The sequence below is a fragment of the Ylistrum balloti genome, unplaced genomic scaffold, assembly GCF_031769215.1.
Source record: "Ylistrum balloti isolate Yb309-2 unplaced genomic scaffold, AGI_CSIRO_Ybal_v1 Utg371196, whole genome shotgun sequence".
NCBI lineage: Eukaryota > Metazoa > Mollusca > Bivalvia > Pectinida > Pectinidae > Ylistrum > Ylistrum balloti.
The window spans coordinates 215,065-240,686 of NW_026782651.1; the positions used below are offsets into that span (position 1 = coordinate 215,065).

General features: G+C 35.9%; 3 protein-coding genes across 3 annotated transcripts; 1 reads left to right on the plus strand and 2 right to left on the minus strand.

Moving 5' to 3' along the window:
• Positions 1-73: 73 nt before the first annotated feature.
• Positions 74-6,236, minus strand: LOC132561376 (complement C1q-like protein 4). Its single transcript, XM_060226102.1, has 3 exons — positions 6,125-6,236; positions 1,302-1,424; positions 74-498 (listed from the first exon to the last, which is right to left on the minus strand). The coding sequence occupies exons 1-3, from the start codon at positions 6,234-6,236 to the stop codon at positions 74-76; spliced, it is 660 nt and encodes a 219-aa protein (XP_060082085.1).
• Positions 6,237-6,432: 196 nt separating this feature from the next.
• On the minus strand, positions 6,433-10,641 carry LOC132561378 (complement C1q-like protein 4). The gene is made up of 4 exons (XM_060226103.1): positions 10,566-10,641; positions 7,847-7,975; positions 7,183-7,409; positions 6,433-6,621 (listed from the first exon to the last, which is right to left on the minus strand). Exons 1-4 carry the CDS (start codon positions 10,639-10,641, stop codon positions 6,433-6,435), a joined length of 621 nt encoding a protein of 206 aa, XP_060082086.1.
• Positions 10,642-10,724: 83 nt separating this feature from the next.
• Positions 10,725-15,626, plus strand: LOC132561392 (complement C1q tumor necrosis factor-related protein 5-like; the record flags this gene model as incomplete). Its single annotated transcript, XM_060226116.1, has 4 exons — positions 10,725-10,887; positions 11,248-11,373; positions 12,959-13,118; positions 15,371-15,626. Coding segments are annotated over 4 exons (705 nt in total), but the record flags the coding sequence as incomplete, so codon positions are not given.
• Between the last annotated feature and the right edge of the window lie 9,996 nt (positions 15,627-25,622).

Genomic DNA, 25,622 nt, shown 5'->3' on the forward strand with positions numbered 1-25,622 from the left:
AACAGGTATTACCAAATATTCTGACTCGGTCAACACAAAATAAAACAAGAAACTGGTTACAGGACAGGTTTTATTACATTAGAGATATAAGATGACCACTAAAACTTGGGAGATAAGTGACTCCAATGAGGGTAGCAGTGTCGTTAGCCCTATGGAGATGACGGATCCATACCTGTTGTCCGACTCGACACTCAACTACCACTACTTGTGTTGCCTGGTCAACGCCCTTTGTGTTTGCATGAAGGCGTCCAATCTGGATCCTATCCCTGACCATTTCACAGTCTATGGTACCTAACGCTTTGGATGGAATACTAGTAGTCGAGGCAAACTGATATATTCCATGTTGTGGACACGTGAAGCGGCCGGTCGTGACATTGTACCCTGCACCTTGGTTGGTCTGTACGTGGTTGAAGATTACTGTCTGATGATCAGTAAGTTGGAATTTAGCACCGTGAAATCGAGCATCGAAACCAATATTTGGAACAGCTTGTTGTTTCGCTAGTGATAAAAACCGGTAGGACATACAATGAACAAAAACTGAAATTGAATTATCAGAAATAAGAATGCGACATATCTTGAAACAATGACCTTCTTAACAAGACAGAAACATTTAAGTTAAGTGACGAATTTGAAATCAATACGAAGGAAACCATTACTTTAAATAGCTTTTATATCGTTGACAATAAGGTATCTCGTAGCTTATGTCTACGTTGGTCATCTTGTTCAAGAACAAATACGTTAGTTACGTCCTATACAAAATACATGGTCCTGAAACTAGGACTTTTCCACAAACATGAAGCCATTTGTTCAAAGTTATATTGTTAAACGTATCGCTATTAAATTTTACAACAGATCGACTGACTCGGATTCAATAAATTGCATGATGTCATTATTTGGCTTTCTTGTGGCTTATACAAAATTGAAATGAAAATGTACTACCTTCTTATGTGCCTATTAGGAATTATTTGCAAGAGGAAGACCAGTATCTCTCTATATATCTTTTAGTTTGCAAAATGAATGATTTGCATTTGTTAAAACATCAGTTAATTTACTCATTTGTGATGATGTTTTCAGTAAGGCACAATGTATATCTACTGGTTATAAACAAACCTTATCATTCATAAATACCAATTAATTAAAATGAATTAGTTTGTAGTATGATAAATGACTTCATTACGTTGCCCCTTCAGGACAATTTTTTCCGAACCTTTTTTTTCGAGGAAGTCTATACTGCTTTTTGTTGTTTTTTTAATAATGCATCCATTTAAACTTTTACCGTAGATTATGCTAACCAATTTTACCCTTTACTCCATCCAGCCTTGAACTACCTTGCAATGTATGTGCTCGTAGCTTCAGTTTTTCCAGCCAAACTTCATTAGAGTTAGTGGAAGATATAACGTTAGCTGCCAATTTCTCAAGATCACCTAAAGTAGATCAATAGTAAAATAGATCAATAGTAAAATAAATCAATAGTAAATAGATCAATGGTAAAGTAAATCAATTGTAAAATAAATCAATAGTAAAATATATCAATAGTAAAATAGATCAATAGTAAAATAGATCAATAGTAAATAAATCAATAGTAAAATAAATCAATAGTAAAATAAATCAATAGTAAAATAGATCAATAGTAAAATAAATCAATAGTAAAATATATCAATAGTAAAATAGATCAATAGTAAAATAAATCAATAGTAAAATATATCAATAGTAAAATAGATCAATAGTAAAATAAATCAATAGTAAAATAGATCAATAGTAAATAAATCAATAGTAAAATAAATCAATAGTAAAATATATCAATAGTAAAATATATCAATAGTTAAATAGATCAATAGTAAAATAGATCAATAGTAAAATAAATCAATAGTAAAATAAATCAATAGTAAAATAGATCAATAGTAAAATAAATCAATAGTAAAATATATCAATAGTAAAATAGATCAATAGTAAAATAAATCAATAGTAAAATATATCAACAGTAAAATAGATCAATAGTAAATAGATCAATAGTAAATAGATCAATAGTAAAACAGATCAATAGTAAAATAGATCAATAGTAAATAAATCAATAGTAAAATAAATCAATAGTAAAATAGATCAATAGTAAATAGATCAATAGTAAATAGATCAATAGTAAAATAGATCAATAGTAAAATAGATCAATAGTAAATAAATCAATAGTAAATAGATCAATGGTAAAGTAAATCAATTGTAAAATAAATCAATAGTAAAATATATCAATAGTAAAATAGATCAATAGTAAAATAAATCAATAGTAAAATAGATCAATAGTAAATAAATCAATAGTAAAATAAATCAATAGTAAAATATATCAATAGTAAAATATATCAATAGTAAAATAGATCAATAGTAAAATAGATCAATAGTAAAATAAATCAATAGTAAAATAAATCAATAGTAAAATAGATCAATAGTAAAATAAATCAATAGTAAAATATATCAATAGTAAAATAGATCAATAGTAAAATAAATCAATAGTAAAATATATCAACAGTAAAATAGATCAATAGTAAATAGATCAATAGTAAATAGATCAATAGTAAAACAGATCAATAGTAAAATAGATCAATAGTAAATAAATCAATAGTAAAATAAATCAATAGTAAAATAGATCAATAGTAAATAGATCAATAGTAAATAGATCAATAGTAAAATAGATCAATAGTAAAATAGATCAATAGTAAAATATATCAATAGTAAATAAATCAATAGTAAATAGATCAATAGTAAATAGATCAATAGTAAAATAGATCAATAGTAAAATAGATCAATAGTAAATAAATCAATAGTAAAATATATCAATAGTAAAATAGATCAATAGTAAATAGATCAATAGTAAATAAATCAATAGTAAATAGATCAATAGTAAAATAGATCAATAGTAAAATAAATCAATAGTAAAATATATCAATAGTAAAATATATCAATAGTAAATAAATCAATAGTAAATAGATCAATAGTAAATAGATCAATAGTAAAATAGATCAATAGTAAAATAGATCAATAGTAAATAAATCAATAGTAAAATATATCAATAGTAAAATAGATCAATAGTAAATAGATCAATAGTAAATAAATCAATAGTAAATAGATCAATAGTAAAATAGATCAATAGTAAAATAAATCAATAGTAAAATATATCAATAGTAAAATAGATCAATAGTAAAATAGATCAATAGTAAAATAAATCAATAGTAAAATAAATCAATAGTAAATAGATCAATAGTAAAATATATCAATAGTAAAATAGATCAATAGTAAAATAGATCAATAGTAAAATATATCAATAGTAAAATAAATCAATAGTAAAATAAATCAATAGTAAAATATATCAATAGTAAAATAGATCAATAGTAAAATAGATCAAAAGTAAAATAAATCAATAGTAAAATAGATCAATGGTAAAATAAATCAATAGTAAAATAAATCAATAGTAAATATATCAATAGTTAAATAAATAGGCCAAAATACGATAACTACTCGTCGATCCAGACATTAATATTGATAAAATAAGTAAGCACTCTCCAATTTGCCAGCCCCGTCCCCTTTTTCGGGTGGATGGGAGGGATCTGATATAACTTGTAACACTTATGGGGATTTCATCATAGGTAATCACGATTTTAGGATTGTCTGGACTAAGAATTGTTTTGACTTACATTTATAAACATCGTTAATATGTGCATGTTTACTCTGTCTAGTGCAGAAATAATACATCATACCATTTACTGACAATAGAAACAAATGATAATGCATTTACTTAAAATCATTATATTTGTATTACATACATATTGTTGTAATATAACACAATATTCGAGCGCAGCATTGACTAGATGACTTATTGTGACGTCACAAGTCACCAATTATGCAACTAGTGATGTATTGATTGATTTATACACTTAACTCTATTGACTATATAATATAAAATCGTTTGAGATAATTCTGAGAGTTACTCACCAACGCGAGTGTCTATTTCTCCTTCTGCTGTTACTTGTCAATAGCCGAAAACAAGTATTGTATAGAAAATACCACAGGTCAAAGAGAGCGCCATGTTTACGTACAAACGTTATATATATGTTGATGTTACTTATCTTTGTATATCCGGTGTTTGTGTCGCATACACCGTCAGACAAGATAAATATGACATCGTCAAGTATTACTGCTAAACTAAAACCCTTTTATTTCATTTCGATATTTTGAATCACACCTTTGAACACATATTCAGTAAATAGAATAGCGAATAATGAAATGTTGTAAAAGTAGTCATAAACCATAGACCGTTCTATAAATTCTATTATATATGCTTATCACATCAAGCAATATAATGAAATTTTAACCAAAAAAACAAACTTTAGGTAAATAAGATGAAAAATCAAACGGAAGGCGTTGAATTATTAATGGGGAATTACAGGTTTGCATTCACACGATTAATAAATGTCGGACCTCGTTATTTCGAAGTCGGCGGGCGCGTAGGGAAAATTATTCGATTAAACGACGTCGAAAATTAGGTGTGAAGTTCGGCCGGGACTTCGAGTTCGAGACAAGACAAGAACCAGTGTAATGTTATTAATGAGGAGACAGGTAACAATACGATCTATCTAACACGCTGGAAAGAGAAATACTATGTCAATGTTAAATTGTTTATATAAATAACATTGGAATATAGGATTTCTGCAATGTTTGACAAGAGGTCGTGTTTAGATCGTAGAACTTCACCTTAAGTTTGTACAGGTTGTTTGGGCAGTAATTCTAAAGAGGAAATATCACTGGATTTAATTTATTGTTCTAAATGAAAATAATAATTTACGAACTTCGTGACAAAATGTTACTGCCAATTGCAAATTGCGAAGCCTGTTTGTGTTATCGGGTGTTTATTCCAAGTAACTTGTTAAAACGAAATAACAGTTCACATTCATATTTCCCTACAGACAAAATAGTTAGTTCCGACATTAGTTTGGAGTACAGTGTACAGCGAGTTGCATTTTCAGAGGATGTAAGATCGGATGGTATCACTTAAACAAGAAGTACGTCGATATTAATCTCTTCGCAGAAACCTAGAACCGTAATGAACATCGTTTTGTTCTAAAGCAACACTTGTCGCACCAATCCTATAAGTATACATAGCTGTAACATCTAACTAGGTAGCGACTAAAGCAACACTTGCCGCGCCAATCCTATAAGTATACATAGCTGTAACATCTAACTAGGTAGCGACTAAAGCAACACTTGTATCAATCCTATAAGTATACATAGCTGTAACATCTAACTAGGTAGCGACTAAAGCAACACTTGTCGTATCAATCCTATAAGTATACATAGCAGTAACATCTAACTAGGTAGCGACTAAAGCAACACTTGTATCAATCCTATAAGTATACATAGCTGTAACATCTAACTAGGTAGCGACTAAAGCAACACTTGTATCAATCCTATAAGTATACATAGCTGTAACATCTAACTAGGTAGCGACTAAAGCAACACTTGTATCAATCCTATAAGTATACATAGCTGTAACATCTAACTAGGTAGCGACTAAAGCAACACTTGTATCAATCCTATAAGTATACATAGCTGTAACATCTAACTAGGTAGCGACTAAAGCAACACTCATCGCACCAATCCTATAAGTATACATAGCTGTAACATCTAACTAGGTAGCGACTAAAGCAACACTTGTATCAATCCTATAAGTATACATAGCTGTAACATCTAACTAGGTAGCGACTAAAGCAACACTTGTATCAATCCTATAAGTATACATAGCTGTAACATCTAACTAGGTAGCGACTAAAGCAACACTTGTATCAATCCTATAAGTATACATAGCTGTAACATCTAACTAGGTAGCGACTAAAGCAACACTCATCGCACCAATCCTATAAGTATACATAGCTGTAACATCTAACTAGGTAGCGACTAAAGCAACACTTGTCGTATCAATCCTATAAGTATACATAGCTGTAACATCTAACTAGGTAGCGACTAAAGCAACACTCATCGCACCAATCCTATAAGTATACATAGCTGTAACATCTAACTAGGTAGCGACTACGCATTAGTTTTCAGACTTTCACATGAGTTAAATTCAGCATCCATAACGTACATCCTGTAGAACGATTTTGTTGTTGCATAGCTCGTGCAGATATGAGCCATGCGACACTCAGAATTTCCAGAATATATAGAGCGGAATTCTCCTTAACTGGGGGTACGTTCATGCGGACGGAATCGACATCCCCTGCCAGTTAATGGTTATATGTGTTTCGCAGATGTAATAGTAAAGTAGATGACAAAAATTTGAATTTGAAACAAAAAAAATAGATAAATAAAGCAACATAGAAAAGACCTCGACACAAATTATCAACAATACTTCTCTGTTTTGTTGTTTTATTTTTCGTCTTTTTTACAAAAAAACTAGTACATTTGAATAAGATGGCCGGAGAATGTACAGAATCCTCCCGGTAGTCCGAAACGAGAGTGTGTAGCCTGTCGGATCAATACACGCTGACCCTTATTGCAGTGGGCCACAGCCACCTGTGTTCCCATGTCATACTCGTACAGAGTGGCATGGACGTATGCGATTTCGGTAGACTCCATCATCATCTACAAAACATATATCATACTATTATAATATGAATTGGCCGATGACCACGTGATCAAGTTGTAGATATATCTTAACAGTGATACAGGTATGAAGCTAAATATTCAACAGCAAGATATCTTCCCTATTGCAAGTGTCGACATCTGAAAAGGTCTGCACAATGCTATTTATCTCAAGACATTCTACTAATTGTTCAAATATAATTTTGGTTTTCTATATTTATCATCTTGAAAACATACTTCATTTTACACTTTTTGTCAAATTTTCAAAATAATTATTTGATCACGATGAAGGTTAGTGGTATAGTTCACACCGTTTGATGTACTTCTTGACCAGATCATTTGCATAACCTCAGTTTTGACAGAAGATTTTTTATTTGTTAGGTATAATATTTCTGACGTCAATCCCTATAAACCATCGACTAATTTACTTGTCCGTATGTCTTCAAATGACGACTTTGAAATTTATTCAAACATTTAACTATAGAAAGTGGATTTCAAACATCAAATGATATTGAAATGTGTATCAGTACAACAGAAATGTATAAGGTATATATCGTTTACCTGGAAATTGAGATTGTGATGTTCTCCGGCAGATACTATTGTAGTTGCAAACTCGTATAGTCCGGTGAGGGGGCAAGTAAACACCCCGGTATTATTGTTGTAGGCGTTCTGTACGTTTACAGTGGCATCCTCGAACACTATAGTCTGGTGAAGGGTTATGCTGGTCAGGTTCTGTTGTCGAGTAGCAAAGAATGCTACGACAGGAGTGGCTGTCACTCTTTTGTCAACTGTTCAAAAATATTAGTGAAATGTCAGTATTTATCAAGAACATTTAAAAATTGATTTCGAGGTTGAGATACCGGGTGATATTATCAGGCATGCGGAGGTGTACATCTATATATATTTGTCAATACAGCTGCCGTAATAGAAACGGTTTTGAACAAGTTTGAAAACAACATATTCTTGTTCAAGCTCTTTGTGAGACACATCGGAAGATGAGACATCCCTGATTTGTTTCTGTGATACAGAGTATTCTCGTGAGATTTTTGTCTTGCTTTTATATATAAAGCCGAGTAAAGAAGATGAGGATAACTGCAGAAGTTCTAATGAACCGTTCTTCTGATTTGATCTCGCCTTGAACATTTAAATGAAATGCAAAAACTGAACGAATATAATCAATTCATTACAATCATAATAAACATGGTCTGGAACCCATTTCATTTACCTGTTAAAGCATTCTTCAGTGTGTCTTCCGAACGTTGCACCGTCTCTAACTGTTGTTTCAGCTTCTGTATGACCTTGTTCTGATGCACGGTCTTAGTCTGAACCTCCCCAAGCATCTGTTCTAAAGCGTCTGAAAGAATACCACGGACTCGAAGACAAGTATGTACATGTTGTGGTCAAAAATTTGGAAATGGAAAAGGGATTCATGAAAAATAGTAGGGAATGGTCCAATATAAGGTTACAAACATAATCTAAATGCTACCTGTGTATAGATCTGTTTGCCATATTACAATACAATCATATTTTACAGGAGAATTTCAGAGCATCTTTACATTCGTGTATGAGGAAATTCAAAACTGTTCATTATGTGAAGAAAAATGTTGCAACAAAAAACTTTTTGTCAGAACTACTAACTGGTATCAGTACGACGAGTGGCATAAACTGGTATCAGTACGACAGTGTTAGAGTGGCATAAACTGGTGATGTTTGAACTACAAACTGGTATCAGTACGACGGTGTAAGAGTGGCATAAACTGGTATCAGTACGACGGTGTTATAGTGGCATAAACTGGTGTTGTTAGAACTACAAACTGGTATCAGTACGACGGTGTTAGAGTGGCATAAACTGGTGTTGTTAGGACTACAAACTGGTATCAGTACGACGGTGTTAGAGTGGCATAAACTGGTGTTGTCAGAACTACAAACTGGTATCAGTACGACGGTGTTAGAGTAGCATAAACTGGTATAAGTACGACGGTGTTAGAGTGGCATAAAATGGTGTTCTTAGAACTACAAATTGATATCAGTACGACGTTGTTAGAGTGGCATAAACTGGTATCAGTACGACAATGTTAGAGTGGCATAAACTTGTGTTGTTTGAACTACAAACTGGTATCAGTACGACAGTGTTAGAGTGACATAAACTGGTATCAGTACGACAGTGTTAGAGTGACATAAACTATGTTGTTAGAACTACAAACTGGTATCAGTACGACGGTGTTAGAGTGGCATAAACTGGTATCAGTACGACAGTGTTAGAGTGGCATAAACTGGTGTTGTTAGAACTACAAACTGGTATCAGTACGACAGTGTTAGAGCGGCATAAACTGGTATCAGTACGACAGTGTTAGAGTGGCATAAACTGGTATCAGTACGACAGTGTTAGAGTGGCATAAACTGGTGTTGTTAGAACTACAAACTGGTATCAGTACGACGGTGTTAGAGTGGCATAAACTGGCATCAGTACGACAGTGTTAGAGTGGCATAAACTGGTGTTGTTAGAACTACAAACTGGTATCAGTACGACAGTGTTAGAGCGGCATAAACTGGTATCAGTACGACAGTGTTAGAGTAGCATAAACTGGTATCAGTACGACAGTGTTAGAGTGGCATAAACTGGTGTTGTTAGAACTACAAACTGGTATCAGTACGACGGTGTTAGAGTGGCATAAACTGGTATCAGTACGACAGTGTTAGAGTGGCATAAACTTGTGTTGTTTGAACTACAAACTGGTATCAGTACGACAGTGTTAGAGTGACATAAACTGGTATCAGTACGACAGTGTTAGAGTGACATAAACTGTGTTGTTAGAACTACAAACTGGTATCAGTACGACGGTGTTAGAGTGGCATAAACTGGTATCAGTACGACAGTGTTAGAGTGGCATAAACTGGTGTTGTTAGAACTACAAACTGGTATCAGTACGACAGTGTTAGAGCGGCATAAACTGGTATCAGTACGACAGTGTTAGAGTGGCATAAACTGGTATCAGTACGACAGTGTTAGAGTGGCATAAACTGGTGTTGTTAGAACTACAAACTGGTATCAGTACGACGGTGTTAGAGTGGCATAAACTGGTATCAGTACGACAGTGTTAGAGTGGCATAAACTGGTGTTGTTAGAACTACAAAATGGTATCAGTACGACGGTGTTAGAGTGGCATAAACTGGTATCAGTAGGACAATGCTAGAGTGGCATAAACTGGTTTTGTTAGAACTACAATCTGGTATCAGTACGACAGTGTTAGAGTGGCATTAACTGGTGTTGTTAAAGCATGATCATTGCAGAATTGTAATGCTCCATATTTCAATACATGTTTATGAATAGCCATTTGTTATGTTGTACGACATGAGTAGTTATCATATAGATATGAATCGTCATGCTTTCCCGTCGTGGAAAATTCTTGTTGAGTCAATACTACTGCAGTGAACTTACTTTTATCAAAAGGATGCTGAATATAGTCGGTTCACTTCTGATAGGCAAGGCAGAGATTTAGCATAGACTTCCGGTATTTAAACAGTGAATTAATACCAGGCGTATCTATTATTGTATAATAGATATTGAATTATATCTAAGTGAAATAAATTCCAGTATAGATTTTATTTCTGTTTGGAGGGGGAGGAGGATTAATTGTAATTAAACAGAGATAGGGACACAAGAAACCAAACAATCATTTATTCTCATAGACACCAGAACGGTATTTTGAAGATCAAGCCAGGTCTTCATGTCTTCCTATCGACAACATATCAATATTGTAAACAAAATGATTTTTTGAAATATCCTCCTTGTAAATCCGATTAATTTACTTCTTTTTCGAATCTTGTCCTCGTTTTAGCTATTTTTACATGTGGATTGTTCACGCATAAATAATTTCGTTTTCTTTTTTCTCTAATAAGTCAAGAACTAACTCTCAATAATAAAAAAAACCTGATCAACTGACCCACTCTGCTCTCGTAATCCAGGCAGTTCCCCACAGCAGCAAGAGTCAGTACGATCGCAAAAATCCACATCTTCATCTTGAAAGTGTAGAGAAACTGTATGAAGAATTATTTGTTCAGACAAGTACGATATAACACCAGATTGTTATACGTCCGTCTTATCAATGGACAGAGCATGTGTCCCAATTACTTATCATCTGTTCGCTAGATTGACCCATAACAGACCTGGACGAGGTACCATCATGTCGGCGTTGTTCGTATTCGGATTGTTGACATTGCTGTCCTTTGCGAGCTGCAACCAACTGGACTTGATTCAGCGCTTGGGTTTGTGTCTCGGAATAGTCTTGATGTATACAAACTGAAACGTTTTGTTTCCATGATTATGTGAATGCCATTAAGTAATTGTTGTTTCTAACTAGACTTCAGTTCAGTTGTCCTGTTGCCTCTAGCATTACTGACAAGTCATAGTTTAATTCATTGATTTTAATTGCCGAATCTAATGAAAATAATAATAATTCACTTTTGTGCCTTTTGTACAATCCTTTTAAGTTTACCAAAACATACTGAGTTTTTATTTTATTTACGTATGTTGTGCGATGTTTGTTACACATATATATATGGTACTCGATCTCATTAAACGTTTGTTGTTCGTAAAATTACCGTAACTTTGTTTCTATTTTTAAGACGATCTTGAAAATGAATGGCGCCAGGCTGAAGCTGTTGTGTCACAGCAGGCTAGTGAAATACAGTCTCTAACAGCCCAACTGCGAACCAGAGAAATTTCTGTTGGTCAACTCAAACACAGCATATGTAAGTCAGTTGTCACAAGCAATAAGAATGTTTAAACATAGAGAATTATTAGGGAAGCAAAATTCAGAAAGTCCGTGGATAAAGCACAAAGCTAAGTAAACAACACATCCCCGGGATTTAGAGACTGGCTATCTATCGACTACACCCGTGTAAGATCAAACTAAACAACCTAATAACTTTAATTCAATATACGGTTCCAAAAACTTTTAAATGTCATTAACATTCTGACATACCAACAGAATCTCAATTCAAAGTCAAATCAATGAAACGAAGGCAAAAACTGAACAGAGAAAAGACCAGAGATTCTCTTGCACAAGAGGCCTTATGGTCCTATATCGCCCATCTCTTCTGCAGCTTATATCTGTCTTCATAATTTTGAAATTTTGTTTTGGTAAATTTCATGTTGATATCGAACATTATACTGCGGGCTGTATAGGTATATATTGGAGTCTGGAGTAACCTGATAGTCCTTCATTTCAGCGTAGAGCTGACCCCATATCATGAACCAGGGCATCTTGGTTATTGAGAAGAAATCATTCAAAGATTTTAATGCATTAATCCGTGCGACCTTGAAAATCGGCCAAAGTCATTCATTTGAGCAAATCTGGCAGTTCTTCGTTCAACATGTTACTGTTCCTAAATGCCGGCCTAGGATATCTTGGTTATACAACTGTGATATTAAAGGTGGATCAAGGTCATTCATTCAAACAAATCTGGTAGCAGTTACATGCTACAAGGCCAATATCATGACCTTTTGTATTCTGTTAATGAAGAGAATTTTGTTATATAGGGAAAGGTGTTCGTCGGACGGGAATGGTTTTTGACAGTCGAGCTAAACAACACATAATATCAAAAATATGTACTCTGTAACAGTATTCTACTTCATAAACAACATCCGTCATGTACATCTTGGTTAATGTAAATTACTAATGTCACGTTCTCAAATGTGAACAATATCAAAAACAGCGGAACCAACATGCACACTAAAGTCGTCCAAAATTGGAGATACATTCTGTCTCAACAATTTGTGGCACAGAAAGTCGGTAGCTTCGAAAAAAATAAATCGAAAAATATTAACAAAGATGTTGGTGTATTATAGAATCAGTAAACGTTTTATGCACACAGAACTTTTACAATCATAACAGGGCTTCAGGTCAAACTTCCCTATTAAATATACGATTTTCGTTACAATATATGTGTTGAACTATAGAATTCACGGAAGTTAATTGGAGTGATCTCCCTTGGCTTGGTATATATCGTTACTGCTGACTAACATTTTCTTTGTACAAGATCAGTGTCTAAAGCTGATATAGATAATTGTTGTAACTTTGAATTATTTTATCAATGTCTTATCGATTATTTTTCAGGTATTTTCGTCATCAACGGGGAAAAAAATTCGTTTTTTTTTTATGGAGAATTTGAATTATGTTAAAAACTTGTTCTTGTTATGACGTTTCATCACATGTTTGCTACGTGGTTATACAGTTTCATTTTCGGAAACACAATAGTTCTCACGTAAATGTCGAGGGGTATCGAAGCAAATAAGTGATGTTTTAAAAATTAATTGTAATGTTATTTGATGTAGCAAGACGCCAAGCTACTGACCAAATTTACGGATTCACGGCAAGACTTAGTCAGAAAATTGCCCACTTAAACACTCAACAGGCCATTGTGTTTGACCAGGTACTCACCAATGTTGGGGCAGCATATGAGCCATCAACTGGCATTTTCGTATGTCCTTACAGGTAAATTATTTCATCATTTTTTATATTACTGTATTGTTTTACTTGCATTGATACATTAGAATGAAAAGTCAACTTATCGATCTTGTAAAAAGCAATGTCTAAAATACTGTATTATATGGTATGAAGAAGTCACCATCAAACCACTGAACGTCTGACAGACTGCATTTGATGTCGATATAAATGAGATATTGTTTTACCAATTAGTGGAATGGCGTCCGGAGTTAGATTCCTCTTATTTTAGAGAAACATTGTCGTTTTATATCCATAATTAACTATGTTATAACGAATATATAGGACGTTGACATAGAAACCTAAGTTCATGATTCAACAAACAGTTCATGAGTCATCTCGTGAGACATCCAAGCAGTTGAGTACCGCATCTTATAGTGTCATGTGACCGAGAGAGCATCATAGTCAAATGAATGTGACAGAAATAAAAATAGATCGCTCTCTACACCCCTGGACCCATCCTTGATACTCCAGGGGTTATATCACTACCCATCCTCGATACTCCAGGGGTTACAATAACTTTCTCTCTTTCTACACCCCTGGGCCCATCCTCGATACTCCAGGGGTTACAATCACTTTCTCTCTTTCACACCCCTGGACCCATCCTCGATTCTCCAGGGGTTACAATCACTTTCTTTCTTTCTACACCACTGGACCCATCCTCGATTCTCCAGGGGTTACAATCACTTTTCTCTTTCTACACCTCTGGACCGATCCTCGATTCTCCAGAGGTTACAATCACTATCTCTCTGTACACCTCTAGACCCATCCTTGATATTCCAGGGGCTACAATCATTTTCTCTCTTTCTACACCCCAGGACCCATCCTCGATTCTCCAGAGTTTACAATCATTTTCTCTCTCTACAACTCTGGAACCATCCTCGATATTGCAGGGGTTACAATCACTTTCTCTCTCTACACCTCTGGACCCAACCTCGATATTCCAGGGGTTACAATCACTTTCTCTCTTTCTACACCCCTGGACCCATCCTCGATTCTCCAGGGGTTACAATAACTTTCTCTCTCTACACCCCTGGACCCATCCTCGATTCTCCAGGGTTTACAATCATTTTCTCTCTCTACACCTCTGGACCCAACCTCGATATTCCAGGGGTTACAATAACTTTCTCTCTCTACACCCCTGGACCCATCCTCGATACTCCAGGGGTTACAATCACTTTCATTTTCTCTCTCTACACCTCTGGAACCATCCTCGATACTCCAGGGGTTACAATAACTTTCTCTCTCTACACCCCTGGACCCATCCTCGATACTACAGGGGTTACAATCACTTTCTCTCTTTACACTCTTGGAGTCATTCTTTTACTCCAAGACTATCGAGGATGGGTTCAGGGGTGTAAAGCAAAAACTATCATAACCCTTAGTGTATCGAAGAAGGGTCCAAGGATGTAGAGCGAATATTATCGTAACTCTTGGGGTATCGACAATGGGTCCAAGGGTGTAGAGAGCGATAGTGGGCGTAACCCCTGGAGTATCGAGGATGGACCCAAGGGTGTAGAAAGAGAGAAAGTTGTTGTAACCCCTGGAGTATCGAGGATGGGCAAAGGGTGTAGAGAGCGATAGTGGGCGTAACCCCTGGAGTATCGAGGAAGGGTCCAAGAGTGTAGAAAGCGATAATGGGCGTAACCCCTGGAGTATCGAGGATGGACAAAGGATGTAGAGAGCGATAGTGGGCGTAACCCCTGGAATATCGAAGATGGGCAAAGGGTGTAGAGAGTGATATTGGGCGTAACCCCTGGAGTATCGAGGATGGACAAAGGGTGTAGAGAGCGATAATGGGCGTAACCCCTGGAGAATCGAGGATGGGCAAAGGGTGTAGAGAGCGATAATGGGCGTAACCCCTGGAGTATCGAGGATGGACAAAGGGTGTAGAGAGCGATAGTGGGCGTAATCCCTGGAATATCGAGGATGGACAAAGGGTGTAGAGAGCGATAATGGGCGTAACCCCTGGAGAGGAGAATCGAGGATGGGCAAAGGGTGTAGAGAGCGATAATGGGCGTAACCCCTGGAGAATCGATGATAGGCAAAGGGTTTAGAGGGCGATAATGGGCGTAACCTCTGGAGAATCGAGGAAGGGTCCAAGAGGGTAGAGAGCGATAATGGGCGTAACCCCTGGAGTATCGAGGATGGACAAAGGGTGTAGAGAGCGATAGTGGGCGTAACCCCTGGAATATCGAGGATGGACAAAGGCATTTCATCGAAGGTTTCTTTATTATTTACAGTGGGTTGTACGAATTTGCAGCAACTATCGTTTCAAATGGTGACCAGAAAAATCTGGACGCTGAAATAGTCAAGAACGGAAATCGATTAGCACGCCTTCATTCGACCATCTATGGATTTGACCAGGGGACACAGGTAGTCATCGTCCAATGTGAAGAGGGCCAGCGTGTCTGGGTACGCCATTTTGGGACTGCTGATACCCCCGTTTTGCCTGGTGGATACAGCACATTTGCCGGCCATCTTATCCACATCGACTAATAGATGTGACGTCATTCATGCGTTAAATACATCATGGACCTTCGATATGGTGTTTACATTATTGTATTTACGAGTAAAATGTTTCAGTTATAAGAATGGGATTTGTGTAATTATATATCTTTATTCACTTTAGCACGATGACTGATTTACCAAACACAACAAATATCTTGTCCTGGAGAATTTGCACACGAGAAGACAGTTTCAGTAACGTTCCTTAAAGAGATATTTCCGTCCAAGTTGCAAAATTTTTGGCTGTTCTGTATCTTTTAAAAACTCATTTTAATGACTTTAAAAACTATTGTTAGCATCAAAATGCATCTCTCCCGTGGTCAGTTTAGACAGGTGATATTGGTGGGAATACTTCTAGTCAAACCGTCTAAATATAGTGCATTGGGTAATCCGGACCTAAACGTCACTGGATCATAAATTTTACGCAGAGCGCTTTCCCCTTAAAGTTTCTGCTAAGGTTACAATTTCATCACTTCAATAGGGTTATTTTCAGTTGGTATTATATATGTATATATTATACACAAATGTCTGTACGGCTTCCGCAAACCTGTCATGACTCAATCAGGGCAGCGCGAGCGTTTGTAAATCGATCTCGCCAGATCTATAGAGAATTTCCGCAAAATAAATACTATGTTTGTTTAAGTGTGCGGTTTCCCTATACATAAATAGATGGTTTTGTACAGTTTTCTTCAAAAGCATCCTATGGAATCCTAACTTGGTTGTAATGCCTCTCTAACTTGAGGTTCATTTTAAGAGAGCATTACAGATATACATTTAAAATATATTCTTTTACCAGCATTGCCTTCCTCTTACGAATTCCTATATGTAGCCAAACCATATTGGTATAAATTTGATAAACCTCCATGCGTGTAAAGTAACCTGTGTTGTATAAGGTGGGGTTATTTCCCTTTGATTTTCCAGATATTTGGAATACGCTGTCCGAATGGTAATTTAGTAAGAAATAAGATAACAAGAAGGAGACATGTTATAAGTTTGAATGTCCTATTAATCCTCTCCTGCCAAGCATAACACCAGCTGCTACATAACATGGTGAAAGGGACAATGTTTACTAGATGGTCTGTGGTGGTAATGACGTCAAGTTAAACCTTAATCTCCCTATCTGCAAAAAGAAAGAAATAAGTTGGAAAATATGCAAAGACGAGCAGCGAAACAAATACCAGGAATGAAAGACCTAAACTATGAAAGCAGGCTAAGGATCCTTAAATTAACGAGATTGAGATACAGAAGATTAAGAGGAGATATGATTCAAGTATACAAATTAACACATGGAGGATATGATAGGGCTGTCGCTGAGGATTTCCTGACACAAAACAGTAACAAGATAACAAGAGGGCACAGTTTTCCACTATTAAAAAGAAGGAGCAGACAAAATCTGAGTAAGTATTCTTTCTGAGAACGGGTGGTAAACCACTGGAATTCACTTCTTACTGCCGTTTTAATGTCACCAACAATCAAAACTTTTGAATCTCGATCGGATAAACATTGGAGGCAAACTGAATGTGTTCATAATCAGTTTTAAGAAATTTTCATGATGACGTCATAATATTACGACGTAGATAGTGGTATTGTCTTTAATTATTTTTCGAATAATGTTGGCTCTGTTCTCCACCATCTTAGTTGAAATATGATATAATATGTATGTATATTGTAACCCTATATGCTGTTGCATACGGAATAAAATAAAATTGTAAAAAAATAATCATGAACTATACAATAACACACTGATCCATATTCGGGATTCTAATTCCTTTTAACTCTGATCTGGATATACAGGCTTAATAAGCCTGCGTCCAGTATATTATTATCATTATTATTATCAAGATCTATGCGAAGCGGTGACGGTCAACTTGGCGAAATACTTGGTTTGAATAGGTCTGGTGAAAAAGTGCATTATTTCTAAACGACTTTCGCTTCGCAGATGTTAAGTGTCTGTCCCCGGTGTTATTGTTCTCAACTCTCGTTTCATGTAAATTGTTACCGTCTTATGCATTTTTGGTCTATAATCTGTTTACCATCTCGTCACACTATTTTCTACCTTAGTCTACATAGGATTATAGTACCGCCGAAAATGTTGGTCCTTGTCTTCCTATCTCGAACGTCTGTACTACTAGGACGTTCCACACTTGTTTTGTCTGATGAAGTTGACTGTGTAGTCATCGAAACGTCACACACTAATTTTCTACTGGTTGTGTTATAAGATGAAGGTGACCGTTTAGTCATCGAAACGTCACACTCTAATCTTCTACTGGTTGTGTTATAAGATGAAGGTGACCGTATAGTCATCTAAACATCACACTATACTCTCCTACTGGTTGTGTTATAAGATGAAGGTGACAGTGTAGTCATCGAAACGTCACACTCTAATCTTCTACTGGTTGTGTTATAAGATGAAGATGACTGTGTAGTCATCGAAACGTCACACTCTAATCTTCTACTGGTTGTGTTATAAGATGAAGGTGACCGTGTAGTCATCGAAACATCACACTATACTCTCCTACTGGTTGTGTTTTAAGATGAAAGTGACCGTGTAGTTATCGAAACGTCATACTCTAATGTCCTGCTGGTTTTGTTATAAGATGAAGGTGACCGTGTAGTCATCGAAACATCACACTCTAATCTTCTACTGGTTGTCTTATAAGATGAAGGTGACAGTGTAGTCATCGAAACGTCACACTCTAATCTTTTACTGGTTGTGTTATTAGATGAAGGTGACTGTGTAGTCATGGAAACGTCACACTATACTCTCCTATTGGTTGTGTTATAAGATGAAGGTGACCGTTTAGTCATGGAAACGTCACACTCTACTCTTCTACTGGTTGTGTTATAAGATGAAGGTGACCGTGTAATCATCGAAACGTCACACACTAATCTTCTACTGGTTTCGTTATAAGAACAATAAGATGACCGTTTAGTCATGGAAACGTCACACTCTACTCTTCTACTGGTTGTGTTATAAGATGAAGGTGACCGTGTAGTCATCGAAACATCACACTCTAATCTTCTACTGGTTGTCTTATAAGATGAAGTTGACTGTGTAGTCACCGAAACGTCACACTCTACTCTTCTACTGGTTGTGTTATAAGAGGAAGGTGATCGTGTAGTCATTGAAACGTCACACTTTAATCTTCTACTGGTTGTGTTATAAGATGAAGTTGACCATGTAGTCATGGAAACATCATACTCTAATCTTCTACTGGTTGTGTTATAAGATGAAGGTGACTGTGTAGTCATCGAAACATCACACTATACTCTCCTACTGGTTGTGTTATAAGATGAAGGTGACAGTGTAGTAATTGAAACGTCACACTCTTACCTTTTTACTGGAGGTGTTATAAACGATTCTTTTCAAATGTGTTGTGTTCCTATAATTTTAATCCCACTTTCATTAGCAAGGGAAAACGAAGTAAATTCGCTCGGCCGTTTTTACAGGCAATAATTACAGCCACCGTGCTACTAGTAACATCAGTTGTCGACGGTTTAAATAACAAAAAGTACTGAGCCATATAATTACTTAAAACTTCTGTTCTACGAAAAGTATTTCACTCGATAGACATGTCTTACATCGATCCCTAAATAATCCCTCCATAATGTGTTAGTTCTATTTATACATTCAATATCATGTAATATTGATGAAAGATAGCAAAATATATATCCTGTCCTAATTTCATAGATAGATCTATCTTTCTCAAATGTTTGAGGGCATTTATATTTTCGCTTGTGGAAATGAAATATTTGCCTATAGACGTTTGGTACGTGTTAATGTTCTACAAACGTCGGCCTTACAGATAGTATACGTCATCAATGGTCACCACTGTATAGAGTGAAATATATATAGCACTTGTTGATAGTTCAATACATGTTTATGACAGGGTGTGGATATTTGTGACAATTCATAGGGATCGTGTAAATATCAAGTATTGTTTCAGCGCCGGAGTTCTGATGTACTCATTCAGTGTTAACTGTACATAGTCTGATAGCCATGATTAATTCAAGTCATTTTATCACCGCAAACTAATTATATTGATAATTATTGTTTCAAATATTATAACATGTGTTTCATCTCAATGGATGAAAGTAAATTACCTCTGCAATGTAGGTTGTAGTTTGTAAATGATATAAAGGTACCACGTGACTTTATTAACTTATGGTTTCGAAAATGATTGTATTTTGCATTTAAGCGTGGGAATTGGACGTTTGCATTTATGCATTTGTTTTTCTTTTTAATTATCATCATTCAAAAGTTTGAACCTACAGACCTACATCATACATGACATCGAGATGCATATTGTACCTCATTTCAACCTTGAAATCTGTCGGCAAAAAACCAAACAAGAAATAGTCCTAGGATTGTTGACCACACCCATCGGCTAACACTGTCTACGATCTACCTGCTAACGTCTTCACATGTGACAGACACGTTTTTGTTTACTTTCTGAATCACTTATATCCTGAATTGACCTCTTCACAAACAAATCACAGGGATTTGGCGCGAATTAACAACCTTCGTTATGTTTTTGCATATCTACACAGAGGTCAGACTTTTTGCAAAGCTCCGGCGGGATATTCGTGGGTTTTTTTTTTATTGTATTTTTGTGCTGACTCAGCCTTCCCGCCGTAGCGAACTTTGTCACCTCACGTACGCTCTTGTCCCAGCCCACACGATACGTCGTGTTGGTCATATTGAAATATTGATATTTCATAAGGGATTTAATTTCCTATATTCTGTATACATATCTTATAAATCCTTAAACTGATAGGCTTAGGATATTAAGCTTATTATCAGCACAAACACATGACATAGAATCTCGATTTCTCCTCAAATACATACGAACGAATGTTGAATGCTATATAGGGATGTGTAGTTTCTATAAACCTTTAAACTTGGTAAGTTAATCAGGGATTTTACTTCGGTCAAGATGCTATCATGTGTTTCATCGTAACGTCCGTCCGTCCATATGTCACTGTCGTGGACAGACATTATAGTTTGTAATTTTGTGTATAGATAGCTCGATATTCAAGAGTTTATTTCAGGGAACATGGGTTTTGCTCAAGCTGTCGACAACTGACAAACAAACTCACAACACAGGGTTTTGAGAGATGTAGATTGATAAAAGATTATGTGGAGGTTTCGCTTTCATCATTATGATATCAAAAGGAACTATCCTACTTCTTTATTTGATTTAAAGTTGGACGTGTTTGGCGCTTGAGAGAACATCTGTTGGTTCCATTGTAGCTTACACTGTTCTTATTTTGAAACGTGACATCATTTACTTATATTGACGAGGATTCACATGGCGAGTGTCGTCCATTTAGCATGAGACGCTAACTCTTCCTGAACACCTGGTCCTATTCTCCTTTACTTGCCCTGAGGTTTACGTTGTCCTGGTTCGTTGAGTTTGAGTTATAATTCTGTCCACATGTTGGTATTCCCTTTATTTTTTTTTTATTTATCTGTTACGTACAAATAGTTTCATACCAAATTCTATATCTGACTATCTATCGTTAAACAAACTTCCTTTGTTTGCTTATAAAAACCTAGGACTATAAACGAGAGGGTGCACGCATCTACACAGACACTATCAAACATGGATTAAAAATATCATATCAAGTCATACCGCACTGGTCTCTTCAGTCTATCAGAGTGTATTACATTCAGTACAAAGAACGTGTGTCCTTGTGTAGTTAACATAATATATTGTTTTCCGTTTCGGAAGCAGGGAGGAATAAAAAAAAACTTTTAAAGATATCCGGCTCTAAGCAGCATTTCAAGTCACGTGGTGATGTGAAATGCACAGTACAGCTTTAAGGCGCAGTATGAATTGTAAAACTGTACAAATGTTTGGGTCAAGAAGTGACGATTTGTTTTATCTCGTGCAGTAATCCCCCGTTAGCAGTATTAGCCTGGTGATCGGTGAGGGCCACGCCCAATGTGGATACACACCTACGCGCATATTTCTGCATCAGGCGATCAGCGCCATGTACCACGTGCGTGTGACAATTTACAGGATTGGAAAAAGTGTGTGATCTGCCACGCATACGTATGCGAGCTTTATATGTATGAAAACTTTGAGATTGTTTAGGGTTTTATGAGAAAGTACATTTTCAGATGCACGGTTAACAAGGAGCAGTCAGGAACCGTGTCCGCCATATAAACGTGTGTGTATATCATTTGTGTCGAGATTACTGGTGTACGTGTGCTGTGCAAATGGAAGGTTAAAACATTAAATACATCCCACACTTGTGTACTGTGTAAATCATAGACAGACAAGTAAAGGTACCAAATACAGGTAACATTTAAACACGTATAGATCTATATATTTACAAATATGATTAAAGGTTGGCATTGACCTACTTTCGCCCTTAACGACGGACGCCGTGACGGGTTGGACTAACACCAACAGCGTGTATTCACGTGTGGGGCCCATATACCCGGCGTTTACTACGGCACCAGCACATGGTCCACATAAAGTTAGGACGTAACCTACTTGTTCTTCTTAATTACAGGTATCCCCAGGGAAAACACGTATATAACGGTGTCCGATAAAGGTAAGCAATACGAGATTTTTTCTATATTGTAATATAGATATATATATGTCAATTTCTGCTGTCCGTCATATTTTTATTGACTATCGCTAGGACGCACACCTACCTGGAATATGTTGACATTCACAATTCCTGAATCGGGCAAGTATTATTACAATGGGCGATATTGGATATATATTTATTTGTTTGTCTTTTTATTAATTCGTCAAAAATGTTCATTATTCATGTGAATATGACCGTGATATCCCCGAATTAAATGTAATTTCCATTTATAAGCAGTGTCTCCGAAAGGCCGTGGCCGTAGTGGGCTACACGTGTACAGTGTTAATTTAATAAATGCGTTTGCTATAGATAGTTTACTTAGTCGATAGGAATACATAACAAGTATGATTTAGTGATTTGTGTAAGTTATGAGATCATGTTTCACATTTAAAAATGGTAATGAAACACGTAAATTCGTCAATATATATATATATATAAAAATAACAATACTTTCGATTGTTAAAAAAACTCGCATCCAAATTGTCTTCATTGCTTTATCTAGTCGTTATGTCAGCACAGTGGTATTGATAGTCAACTTCGTTTGAAAAAAAATGTGTGAGAATTTTGTTTCCTTAATTATTGTTTTCCTGTCGTTAAGAAACGAACAACATCGAAGATCATTGTTAAAGGTTCTGTCCAAGGACAGACTGGTATATTTGTCAGTATACCAAACTAGAACTACACACGTGTGTCGGCTTGTCATTCCTCCAATACATACCTGTGTGACAAATTAATCGCCTTACTTACAACTGATTACACGTGGAGGTTTCCTGCTTACTGACACGGCAGAGTCACGGAATGGTATACAAGAACAATCAGTTGTTTAATAAAGTACAAATCAGGTCTAAATACTTTCATACAAGTCTACTGTTAGTCCGAGATATGAAATCGCTGACAATTTAAGTACCACTTAGTGTTCCTAACTTGGTGGAGAAGTTACACGAACAGTAGGACAAATCCCATCCCTTAAAAGAAGATTCTGTAATCAATATTTTAAAAGTAACCATTCGACCCCACCGTACCGCTCACTGTCGTCCGACATTGATTTTTTTTTGTATTTGTTGATGGCAAACCGTTTCTATTTGTCCAGTATATAACCATATTTTCTTGTGTACATGTATGTAGTCCTTGACAATCATAATTGATCGATATCATTGTCAACTGCAGTGCCGCCGCCCTTCATTTTTTTCGGTCCTCGATACAAACAGTAAGACTTCTTATCGGTATTATGGAAACCATTCTTTCTTTTCATGAATTTAAAAGTTCCCGAAGTGCATACGTCACAATGACGCCTTAAACATCACCCAAGGTCACACTTTTAATATCTGCTGTCGTAATTAACATGTTAAATCTTGCCGTATGTTTGCCTGTTATGCAGGAGTTCTTTCTGGATTACAGACACAAACAATGTTAGTTGGAACGGTTTACCATCTGACATATCATGAGCCATGACTTGTCGGTAATTTAAAAAAAAACCCAAGCTATTCAGTAATTTGCCGCTCCAGAAGGCCCAAGGCTGGATATAACTCCCGAAACCTTTTTAAATGTTCAACACGCCTTATTTGATGTACTGATTTGTTGTCTGTCCTCGCCAAACCCATCAACCATTCATTACTCCAAACTCCAGTTACGACCTTTCTGAACTTGGACGTCTTAACCTCCTACACTATTGCATCGTGTTTAGCATGTAAGGTATTTCATTCAAGAAGGACACACTGACATATCTGATCTACCTTTATATATATATACAGAATGTTCACATTTGAGAAAACCTTTCACACAACATCTGTAAATAGATCTGTTCAACTCCTGAGAAACACGAGAATTCGTTTAGGCCAATGACCAAACACTGGATATGCTCTGAATTCTAATGTAAATATGTCAACAAACCGTAAAGCTTTATTTATGAAGTACAGAGGGTATGTAGTCATGCATGACTTTGCGAAGGTTACCACAATTCTGCCTCCCTGTTCTAAGTGTTAAAAGTGTAGTGTTATATATAGATATGTGGTATACAGGTGACCATTGAATGTTCGCTTACTATTGATTAAGTATTTTGACTGGCAACAGAAATATCGTCTGTATCATACCTGTGTTACTCAGAAATCTGTAGACATCAGCTAACAGCTGACAATATACCCTATAGGTCGTATACAAATGTATAAATATACCTGTGTTACTCAGAAATCTGTAGACATCGGCTAACAATGACAATATACCCTATAGGTCGTATACAAATGTATAAATATACCTGTGTTACTCAGAAATCTGTAGACATCAGCTAACACCTGACAACATACCCTATAGGTCGTATACAAATGTATAAATATACCTGTGTTACTCAGAAATCTGTAGACATCGGCTAACACCTGACAATATACCCTATAGGTTGTATACAAATGTATAAATATCATACCTGTGTTACTCAGAAATCTGTAGACACCAGCTAACAGCTGACAATATACCCTATAGGTCGTATACAAATGTGTAAATATACCTGTGTTACTCAGAAATCTGTGGACATCGGCTAACAATGACAATATACCCTATAGGTCGTATACAAATGTATAAATATCATACCTGTGTTACTCAGAAATCTGTAGACATCAGCTAACAGCTGACAATATACCCTATAGGTCGTATACAAATGTGTAAATATACCTGTGTTACTCAGAAATCTGTAGACATCGGCTAACAATGACAATATACCCTATAGGTCGTATACAAATGTATAAATATACCTGTGTTACTCAGAAATCTGTAGACATCGGCTAACACCTGACAATATACCCTATAGGTTGTATACAAAGGTATAAATATCATATCTGTGGTACTCAGAAATTTGTAGACATCGGCTAACACCTGACAATGTACCCAATATATACTCCTATGTCGCATACAAATATATAAATGAAAAGATAGTTTGGTTACACCAATCTATTGCAAGACTGAATGAAACTGTTATAGCTGGTCGTCTGCGCAATCTAGAAATAAATAACGTCTGGAGACGGACATTACTCGGTTATCGCCCCTACCTCTATAAATATGTATCAGTCATATTTATGTTTTCATTTCTTAGCATCATTCTCTTGCTTTTCGATGAAGTCTCCTAACACTTCCACAGTCACTTTAAGTACTTCCGATAGGCTTTTCGCCATGATAAGGAACTATAATCAGGTATATTCTAGGTCGTGGCCATTCAGTTTTGTGGTATTTTCGTTGTACTTCAGTTTGGTACAGCTAGTAGTCTTTCAACTTAGCGACACGTTTCAAATATTTTTCAGGTTAGTTACCTTTTCCGAGTAGTGACGTTTCAATGCCGTGGGACATTGATGACGTTTGGTTTGGTGACACCTTGGTAACATTTTAGTATGGTGACAC

Excerpts from the sequence above, each read along its gene's own strand:
- LOC132561378 (XM_060226103.1), bottom strand. The coding sequence starts at position 10,641 with ATGAAGATGTGGATTTTTGCGATCGTACTGACTCTTGCTGCTGTGGGG. Across the intron at positions 7,976-10,565 it reads GGATTACGAGAGCAGAGTGG|ACGCTTTAGAACAGATGCTT; the intron begins GTCAGTTGATCA and ends GTATTCTTTCAG. Across the intron at positions 6,622-7,182 it reads ATCACAATCTCAATTTCCAG|ATGATGATGGAGTCTACCGA; the intron begins GTAAACGATATA and ends TATGTTTTGTAG.
- LOC132561376 (XM_060226102.1), bottom strand. The coding sequence starts at position 6,236 with ATGAACGTACCCCCAGTTAAGGAGAATTCCGCTCTATATATTCTGGAA. Across the intron at positions 1,425-6,124 it reads ACAAAATCGTTCTACAGGAT|GTGATCTTGAGAAATTGGCA; the intron begins GTACGTTATGGA and ends GATCTACTTTAG. Across the intron at positions 499-1,301 it reads AAGGCTGGATGGAGTAAAGG|CGAAACAACAAGCTGTTCCA; the intron begins GTAAAATTGGTT and ends TTTTATCACTAG.